The sequence below is a fragment of the Diuraphis noxia genome, unplaced genomic scaffold (assembly GCF_037042655.1).
Source record: "Diuraphis noxia isolate RWA-SAM2 unplaced genomic scaffold, SU_Dnox_SAM2 contig0005, whole genome shotgun sequence".
Lineage (NCBI taxonomy): Eukaryota > Metazoa > Arthropoda > Insecta > Hemiptera > Aphididae > Diuraphis > Diuraphis noxia.
The window spans coordinates 12,786,548-12,797,523 of NW_028301715.1; the positions used below are offsets into that span (position 1 = coordinate 12,786,548).

A 10,976-nucleotide genomic window follows, 5' to 3' on the forward strand; every position below is an offset into this window, starting at 1 on the left:
AATATGTAACATTGCAAGTATAAAATAAACAAATTATAAATTAGATCACCAAGAATAATCTATTTTTATTTTACATAATTATTATGGTAAAACCATATTTACCATTTACCAGTATAGTTATTATTTTTAAAATATAATTTAACAGAGAATATTTTTTAGATATTATATTACTAGGTAATTTGTAACTGTTTTATTTAAAATAAATATTCTATACTTTTAGAATAGGTATAATAAAAAGTAGGTACGTGTCCTATAACATGTTATTAATTAAGATTATATTATAAATCTTAAATTAATATTTGAGTCTGAGAAGAAATGAGAAATTGAGAACAATTTGAATGAAAAGTTTTCATTGAAAACTACAAAATAATACGTAAAATCTTATAATATTAATAACTGATATACACCGAAATATTTGTTTAGCCAACTAATGGCGGCCTAATCTCTTATCGTTTGTTATCGATCCGTATGGCCACACTCTCTCTATCAAGGCACTCTACTCTAGACCATGCCGAAAAACTTTCCCATGTCCAACACTTCTGACCTTTCCTGCCAAATAAAATACAATGAAGGCAGAATGCTTTGTTTCTAATTTTTGAGTAGCTTAACCAATCTCTTCGTATCAGTGTGTTTTCTGGTAATTTCTTCTAATACCAAGCTTCTTGAAAACTACGACCACTTTTATCCTTTGGAAATTCTTTTGAAGAAATATCTTCATGAGTTGGTTGAGCTGGACCATTTATCAGAAGAAAATCGATGAATGCTGGTGGTAGTCTGTTTAACATACAGAAGCCATCAGGGTCATTATCAATAAGTACGCCTAAAAATTGAAAAATAGTGATAAATATAATTTAATTATGAAAAAAATAACTATTTTATAAATGAGCATAATTATTATAATATAATTAGATATGCAAAAATATAATTGAATAATAAAATATCATTGAATGATAAAACATATTATTAAATTAATAATTAATTACCTGTGCTAGTAAAGTTGGTATCCAAATCAACAAGACTTTCAACTGAATTTACAAAAGTGGTAGGTGTACTGGGATTACCTATGTATGACAATACAAATAAATAAAGTAGTATTTTTTTTAAGTTGTAAATAAAATTAAAATGATTTAGGTAGGTACTTCAAAAATATATTAATTACCTCTATTAGTAAAGTTGGTATCCAAATCAACAAGACTTTCAACTGAATTTACAAAAGTGGTAGGTGTACTGGGATTACCTATGTATGACAATACAAATAAATAAAGTAGTATTTTTTTTAAGTTGTAAATAAAATTAAAATGATTTAGGTAGGTACCTCAAAAATATATTAATTACCTGTACTAGAAAAGTTGCTATCCAAATCAACAGGACTTTCAGCTGAATCATAAATTATAGAAGTATAAAAATTAAATTTCATGTCATAGCCGCTAGGCATAAAAAAAAATGTTAGGTATAATTTATTAATAATTAGTATTTCCATTTTTACAAATAAAAACTTTTAATATTGTATTCAAAATAAAATCTATCAAAATATTATTATACCGGGACTATAAATTATAATAATTAATATAATCTAATTTAAAATAATTTGACTGTACATAGCTGATGCAGCCAATGGCCTTAGTAGCCGAGGCTTAAATTAATAATAATAATAAAAAAAAATTAATATTAGTTACTATAAGACTAAATAAACATTAAACATATTATAATAAGTAGGTAGTAGTTTGTAGCTAGGTATAAGAACTATATTTTTTATTAAATACATTCAGTTTAGAATTAGGTAATTAGATGTTTTATTACATATTTTTGCTAAAACATGCATAGTTTATTTACAATTACCTAAACATTAATTAATTTTAATATAAAAATAATTAATTTAAATTAAATTAATACAAATTAGGTACTAAAATGTACATGTTTATTTTATATTTGTAGTCCTTGATGTTAAGGATGCTTAACTAAAAACTAAGAAACTCTTATATTTAGAGCTATTTTTACTAACCAGAGGTAGAAGAATGAGGTACCAAATTGTTAGGTGTATGACATACTTCCATTGAAATTGGAATATCATGGAGAATATCTTGTTTGACTAAAAATTATAAATTCACAATTATTATTATTTTTATTAAGAATTACCTACCCGTCCTAGTCGTCCTACCCTATCTCAGGCTATCCATATTCTTTGGTACGCATGTTAAGAAGAAGTAAAATTTTACAATTATTGTATACTACATAATAAGTCATTAGGTGATCTGGTGATAGGTGTATACTATACATTAGTACATGACTTATATTAATATTACAATGATGTATTTTTTTTACTATTCTTTCAATACAAATTTAAAATAAAATAAGCAAGTAGGTACAGACTAGAGTAGGTAGGACGTTCAGACGTTAAACTATGTCCTGCAGTACTTATTTTATTTTATAATTATTATTATTATAGGTAATTACCTTTTTTCGGCAAATCTTGTACTTTATCAATTTCACGTTTTTTTATGAAAAAACTGGAAACATCGTTCACGATATTAGATTTTTTTAATTTTGAAACACTACAAAAGGTTACATGTCTTTTCCAATTCGTTTCATTAAGTTTTAATTTTTTTTTACCACATAAACAAATTGAACTATTATAATCAGACATAACTTTGTGTTTTAAAATGCAATTGTAAATATAATCGTACTTAATAGTCAATATAATAAATCATCAAATAAATAAAATAAAGAATAAGTGAAATGTGAATAACGATAGTACGACAAAGAATCACTTAGAATAATACATATATTTTTTTTTTTAGTCAATATTCAATAGTCATTACTCATTACTGGAATACTGGATAACTACTACTAATTAGTAATTACTATTATTATTATACTAATCGACAATTTATTGTTGGCCGTTGTGACACTCGTAATAGGTAGGGGAAAAATTATTTGATTATATTTCTGTTTACAAAAATAGATTTTTATTGAAAATTCCGCCCGCTATTATATCAATTATCAGCAAGCCACTGTTGGACAAGTGACGTCGTTGTGTACCTATTTATACTTATCTATAATGTCGCCAAGACTATAGAATAGATTGTATATTATAATAATAATAATATGTTTGTATACTGTGGTCGTATACTCGTATACGTCTTGTATAGTTGTATCTACTATAATACTATTGTTAATACGTATAATACGTATACCAAGCCGATGTAATTTCACTATACATACTTAAATTGTTTAATGTTGGCTGCCTTAATACTTACATTTTGATTATTTTGAATACAGCATATTAAGGTAGCCATCGGTTGGTTTATTAAATTATTAATATATTTTTCTTATTCAGTTAGGAATACCCGCCATGGCCTATGACCACCCGCCCAATTATAAGGTGTATCGACGGATACACCTCTTGAGCATAGGCTAGCCGCCACAGAGTCTGTGCTCGATATATTAGTTTACGTTTATTTATAATTATGTTGGGGCGGCAACAATATCTACAATAAAATATTATTATATACCTACTAATTAATATATTATGTATAATTTGTTCTAGGGTATAATGTATGTAAAATAATATATAATATCGTCTATCGCAGTATCACTATGTAATGAATTTTAAAAAAATGATTATTATAACGCTCATCGGTATAAATTCGGCTTTATTAATTGTTATTGTTAAAATTTCCTGTTACATATGATTGTTTACTTGACCTGGTTTATAGATTTAATTATAATATGTTTTGTATATTATGCATTATACAACGTACATTACTTTTCTCGTGACGACAACGAAGTTGGACCGCCGACATTATTTGTCTCAACACGCACGCCGTTCTATTGCGAGTTATTCGAGTTTGTTATACGTTACTTTTCTCGTAACGATGACGACGTCGCATCGGCACGCCGATAATATTAATCGCAATGCGCACGCCGTAATATTACGAGTAACTCTAAATATTGGTATACGTTACTATTCGAGTAAACCATGACTACGTCGAACCGACGGCACGCGGCATAATTAAACTCAGCGCGCACATCAACTTATTACGAGTAACTCGAAATTGTTATACGTTCTCATGACGACGAAGACGTCGGACGGCCGACGTCAATTATTCTCAACGCGCACACCATTCTATTGCGAGGAACTCTAACTTGTTATACGTTACTTTTCTCGTAACGACGATGACGTCGGACCGCCGACATAATTAATCTCAACGCGTACGCCGTTCTATTGCGAGTTACTCGAGTTTGTTATAGGTACGTTACTTTTCTCGTGACGACGACGACGTCGGTCCAACCTTCGACACGGCATACGGTAAATATCTTGACGCCAACATCATGTAGCGTGTGACGTCACGTTTGGGCAATAACACCGGCCGGCGGCCGGACTATAGATAGTATTCTAGCCATCCCGATAAAATATGATTGATTAATGGCTTACTTACAAATTTTAATTCCTAATTTCTTATTTCCTTACTATAACACTAATTACTATTTATCTATCTATCTGTGTATCTCGGTTTTTCTCCTATTTTACGAGTTATTTATTAATTATTAAATTAAATTTACCAAAATGATATATTTAGAACTAGTATATGTATTGTTACCTCATTGTAAACTCTCAGATTAATATACACTTGAAATCATAAAATTGCAAGGCTGGGCAAGCTAACTATTTTTTTAATTCGTTAAGATAAGTTAATAAAGAAAAAAGTAAGTTAAGTTTAAAGTTAAAAGTTACCTCTATTTTTTTTTAACTTGCAACAGTTACAAGTTACTTAGAAAATAAAAGTAACTTAACTTAGTTAAAAATAAGTTACTTTTTTTTTACTATACAATTAATATTTATACTGCCTACCTTTTTTTAAGCTAACAAATAACATAATAATTCAATAAATGTCTTAAACATTTTAAATAAATGTATGTAATAAATTTATTTACTGTAGTACTTATATTTGTATATTATATTTTAATCAATGATGAAATCCAATAAAATAATTGTTATGTATTTGTTAACGTAAATGATCCACAACTATACTAAATATTATTTATTAGAATATAATTACTTGGTTACACAATATATAGATATATTATACAAAATATTATTCAATTAATAGTAAGAATACAATATTTAATCAAACCATTATTGTATTTTACCATTTTAGTAGACAGTAGTCATCACCTAGTCCTAGTGAGTTGTATTTGCCATTTGGTATATCATATGAATATCAAAAGTAAAATAATGCAACCAAAAACTAAGCTTTTCAATATTCATGCTTTAACTATCATTATAATAAAATCATGATTATCAAACATTTCAAAACACAATACTTTCAAGTTTCAAAGAAAGCAGTTTAAAACTATGAAAGCTAGAATGTGAAAAATAATTTTCGACGACAAGGGACACACTCGGGACATACAAAATACAATACGACAATAAAAAATGTGTTCCAAACGGCAAACGCTGTGAGCCTGTCAACGAGTGAACAACAAATAAACAAATTAATAATAACTCGAAATTGTTTTGCCCAAACGTGACGTCATATCATTAAACATGATGGCTACATAATATTGTGCCTATACAAGCATAAGATAAGGCGCGTCTACTAGCTTATATGGTCGAAGGGTCCAACGACATAATTATTCTCAACGTGCACACCGTTCTATTGCGAGTTACTCGAATTTGTTGTACGTTACTTTTCTCGTGACTTCAATGAAGTTGGACCGCCGACATAATTAAACTCAACACGCACGCGGTCCTATTGGGAGTTAGGTACTCTAAATTGTTATACGTTACTTTTCTCGTGACGACGACGACGTCGGACCACCGACATAATTAAACTCAACGCACATCAACTTATTACGAATAACTCGAAATTGTTATACGTTACTTTTCTCGTGACGTCAACGAAGTTGGACCGCCGACATTATAAATCTCAACGTGCACACCGTTCTATTGCGAGTTACTCGAATTTGTTGTACGTTACTTTTCTCGTGATGACAATGAAGTTGGACCGCCGACACAATTAACCTCAACGCTCACGCCGTACGTCTTTTGCGAGTAACTCTAACTTGTTATACGTTTCTTCTCAAGAAAACCATTACGACGTCGGACCGCCGACAATATTAATCTCATTGCGCACGCCGTTCTATAGCGAGTTACTCGAGTTTGTTATACGTTACTTTTCTCGTGACGACGACGACGTCGGACTGCCAACATACTAGGTAATCAAAGTGTCCACTCCGTACTGTTACGAATAACTCTAACTTGTTATATTCGTTACTTTTCTCGTGACGACGAAGACGTAGGACCGCCGACATAATTAATCTCAGCGCGCACATCAACTATTACGAGTCACTCGAAATTGATATTAGTTACTTTTCTCGAGACGACGACGACGTCGGACCACCGACATAATTAAACTCAACGCACATCAACTTATTACGAGTAACTCGAAATTGTTATACGTTACTTTTCTCGTGACGTCAACGAAGTTGGACCGCCGACATAATTAAACTAAGCGCGCACGCCTTTCTATTGCGAGTTACTCGAACTATAGTTATACATTACTTATCTCGTGACGTCGACTCTTATTAATATCTGCAATTATATTAATTATTGGCAGGTCCGTAGCTTCGGAGGGAAAGAAAGTGCGTTGCCAGGGACGTATTTACACTAGGGCTAACCAGGACTGTAGCCCTGGGCGGCAAAATGTTAAGTAATTTAGGGATAAAAAAAAAATTATTTGATTTTATTATAATTTTTTTATACATAAAATGTATACCATAAAATAGATCACTTTTATTTGCTTTATCAAATACAATAAGAAATAATAATTATTTTTGTACTGAATGCGTATCCAAAATAAATAATGTAAAAGAAGTAATAATAGCCTGCAGGGACGGCTCTAGACAAAATGTATACATAGGCAAGATCAAAATTTTCTGCCCTTTCTTTTTTTAGTCTAAGTATCAAAATGTCACCCTAAATACGCACTGCCTACTATTACTATTAATATCTATTGGAATTTAAAATTAAAAATATTTATTTTATACATAATATATATATATATATATATATATTAATTTTATTATTTAATTAAGTAAAAATGGAAACTTGGTATAACTTTAATACTTTAGAGTTAAATCATACACGTACTTACAAACAGCACCAGGTCCGCGATCTACCGCAGGTAGATTTCCTACATGATAATATTATACTTCTGAAAATCAGAATTTTTATTCCAGGTAACGGAAAAGTTAAGAAAAGTTTTGAACACCATACACCGATTATTAAATTACGAATTGAACAAAGTTTGAGTCATATAAATTTAGTACATTTAACGGGCAACGAAGTGCACGGGATCAGCTGGTAAATAAGTATTAAATAATAATACTATTAACTCGGATAGCGGCCGCCGACCGAGAAAACTTTTGACTTGGAATTTTACAAACTAGCTGTCGCCTGACATGGTCGGTACGGAAAATTAATGTGTACACTGTATAACTTAATTTTAACTTTAAAAAGCAGTAATAACATTTATTTAATAGTTCATAATAAATATATTTTAGTAAAAATATGCATGTGCTTCTAACATTTCAACACCATCTTAAATATTCTTAATCGATAATAAATAAATAAATTTAAAAAAAATAATTAAAATAATACCAAGGTACTTTATTTTGTTATACATAATGTTATAGATAATGCCCTGCAATAAACAGTGTACCTATACAAGGGCATCGTTGATATAAAAGTAGTATTATAATATATACCTAGGTATCTATGGATTTCTCTTATTGATTTAGTACTATATAATCCATGGCGATTGTCAAAGTCGTTGCGGAGGACGCAGTCTATTAAAGATTCTAACATTTCAATTAGATAGCAAAGTAAACATGAACGAAAAACATCTCGTTTTCCGTTTAATCTTTTTTTTCATAAATCACATTATTTTTAGACTTCAATTCAGCAGTATCTGATGCGTTTCCATTTCACCGTCGGAGTGCATACACGTCGCGGACTCTAACAAAGCCCAAAATAATTGATATTTAAGGTAAGTTTGTTTTAATAACAGTTCTTTTGCGAATTAATATTATAAAAGAATTGAGGTACACGTTCGTACACTTTTACAATGGTGATGTTTGCAAAAATTCTCCACCTATGCATTTGAAACTAAAAATTACAATAGGCACTTTAAACATACTTTATATTGTGACTTTTTCAAATATAATAAAATATTCCCTTGAACCCAAAAAGTCAGACTTATTATGGCCTTTTACAAATTTTTAAGTAAATGCAAGACTATCATATTTTGATATGTGGCTGTATAGCATACAGAAATTGATTTTCAGACATACCAAAATATGGCAGTATTGAATTTAAGCTATGTTTATTTTTGTGTCATATATCCAATTATGGCAGTATTGAACTTTAAATTAGTAATGAATAATAAAATATTATTAACTATTAGTTTTTTTGAAATTTAATTAAAAATATTGTTGTGTTATAATTTATAATTGTACAGGTAATATATACATATAAGGATGAAAATTAATCATTTAATAGTTGTAGGTATGTAATCAATATCTTTAAAAATAATTTACTATAAAACACAAAATAAAAAATAAAATACTACTTGTCTTTAAGTCAATAAGCTTATTTGTATGTATCAAAGTAACAAATAATATGACAAATTAAAAAAATATATATATTCTAAACTGATATTGACTATAAAATTATCAAATGTTTTTGAACATCAAGAGTACAAGACTATAACATTATGTAATTTGAATAATTTATTATTATTATTTTTTTTTTATTGATCTGAAATATACATCGACAAATAGGCCATTAGTACACGAATTTTTGATTAAATTCTTAGTATTTTAGTATTAACATGATCAGTGGCGGCTCGAAGGGAGTATATTTGAATCACGTGATTCACAAAAATATTAATGGGTGGTTGGGTGGGTAGGTCTTATAGTTGGAAAAGGTAGATTGGACCATTTTTGCAGGTTGGTATTTAAATATTAAATTATAAATAATAAATATAATTTGTGTACTCAGCAGATAATGTACAATAATAAGTAATAACTAATAACTATATTTTAGGGTGGGTGGTGTAAAAATATTAAACGTGATTCGAGGGAAAAAAAGTTCAAGCCGCCACTGAACATGATTACATTAAATTAATTTGTACAATTCTGTTTTAAATAATTTATTATTATTTTAATAATATAGGTAATACTTGTTTGAAATACAATGTAAAAAAAAAGTTACTCATTATACTTATCATGGCCTTATGTTTAATAATATTATGCTACCTATGGCTTTGAAAATAAATAAATAATAAGTCTAATTTTATTATATAAATTAATCACCATCTTCATAGTTTTTTATTATTATTATTATTTTATTAGTATTTGTTATAAGTATTATTAATTTCAGATATTTTTAAGTTTTTATAAAAATAATATTAAGTATCTGGAATAAGTTTTGCTTTGCGCGATAAAATTAAATATTTTTTATTTGTTAGATTCCAGGCTTTTCAATAAATGCAAATTTCATATGTAATGTATGTTTGATAATTTTATTTTTGAATTTCTATTTTTCTTTAAAACTATAATTTCTTGATAATTTGCTTGCCCATAAGTGGTTTAAATTTGTGTAAAAACAATTTATCAGGAAATTCTTTTTTAACTTTAATTAATTTAATATCTCTCTATAAAACCATTTGACCGATATTATTTTTATTAAAGTTGTTACAAAAATCTTTATTATGGCACCTTGCTCTAGTTAAAATGTCATCAAATTCTGATTTTAGACCTTTCTTATGATGTTCCTGAGCTTTTATTTTCCTTCCAGTCCTTGTCTTTAATACTATCATCAAAATCTTCATATTATCTAAATCTGTAAACAGAATACAAACTGTGTTATAAGTTATAACATAAAGTTCACATAAACACGAAATCAAGATAAAATTATTATTTACTATTAGAGTCAGTTATTTTATCACACTAAGTTCCCATTGGCACCTACTATGGCTCAATGAAATTTTGTGAACTTTCATTTGATTTGTTTGAATGTGTTATGTGTGGTTGCAATGGTAAATTGTCTGAAAAAATATTATAATAATATAGCTTGTAAAAAATTGCAACTGTGTAGCTGCTAAGTACCTACTTACTGTTCTCATATTCATATACTTATCACTGAAGGTGTAGTATTTAACCATCCAATATTAATTTATTTGTAATATTAAATTCTGCATTTTTAATAGCTGTTAATATTTTCATAGAACAATAACACAATTCAATTAAAATTTATGGTTGATAAGGTTTTGTACCTACATTAGAAATTATCAGAAAATGATTAATAGAATAAATTACATTCGGTAGGTATTTATTAGGGTATATAATATTATACAAAATATATACAATAAGCCAACAATTGGCATAGATTAATATATTATTACCTATTTATACATTATATTTATAATTCATATTGCTTAAAAGTTAAACCATTTAAAATTAAATTAAATTTTTACAGATTTATAGGTAAACAATTTTATAATTATTTTATATATTTCTTTTTTTTATTGAGCATAATCACATCGACAACAAAGGCCATTAGTTACACTTATTTACAATAATGATATAATATAATATGTAGGTACTGATACAATGGTAGGTTATTTAATCAGTATAAAACATTTTTTTTTTTTATATAGAGATTGAACAATTTTGTTTTTCTTAAAAAACTAATTATGTCTAGGTTTTTTTCATGAATAGGTTATTTTATATTTTACGTAGGTATCTAATTCAATAATTTATTAAAATTGCATTTATTATTTATTTTCTAAAAAAAACACAATATATAAAAAAATCATAAATAATAAATTGGAATAATATTTTTAAATTATCGAAGTAAAATAAATAAACATTAATACAAGTAATTATAATTAATCTTTACGTTATTAAAA

The 10,976-nt window shown here is 27.8% G+C and overlaps 1 protein-coding gene and 2 long non-coding RNA genes across 3 annotated transcripts in view; all 3 read right to left on the minus strand.

The window, feature by feature from the left end:
- The window catches only part of LOC149054915 (uncharacterized), a 78,342-nt gene extending 73,995 nt beyond the window's left edge, over positions 1 to 4,347 (minus strand). Inside the window, exon 1 of the long non-coding RNA XR_016192223.1 lies at positions 3,767 to 4,347. This is a non-coding gene — a long non-coding RNA (uncharacterized LOC149054915). The remainder of the gene's footprint in view (positions 1 to 3,766) is intronic.
- Positions 380 to 3,752, minus strand: LOC107171937 (uncharacterized). The gene is made up of 6 exons (XM_089229922.1): positions 2,455 to 3,752; positions 2,003 to 2,089; positions 1,336 to 1,377; positions 1,160 to 1,237; positions 984 to 1,061; positions 380 to 820 (listed from the first exon to the last, which is right to left on the minus strand). Exons 1-6 carry the CDS (start codon positions 2,642 to 2,644, stop codon positions 648 to 650), a joined length of 648 nt encoding a protein of 215 aa, XP_089086048.1. The 5' UTR covers positions 2,645 to 3,752; the 3' UTR covers positions 380 to 647.
- Positions 4,348 to 9,651: 5,304 nt separating the features above from the next.
- Positions 9,652 to 10,384, minus strand: LOC149054918 (uncharacterized). The gene is made up of 3 exons (XR_016191884.1): positions 10,182 to 10,384; positions 9,990 to 10,112; positions 9,652 to 9,907 (listed from the first exon to the last, which is right to left on the minus strand). It is a non-coding gene; the product is annotated as an uncharacterized LOC149054918 (long non-coding RNA).
- Positions 10,385 to 10,976: the final 592 nt, after the last annotated feature.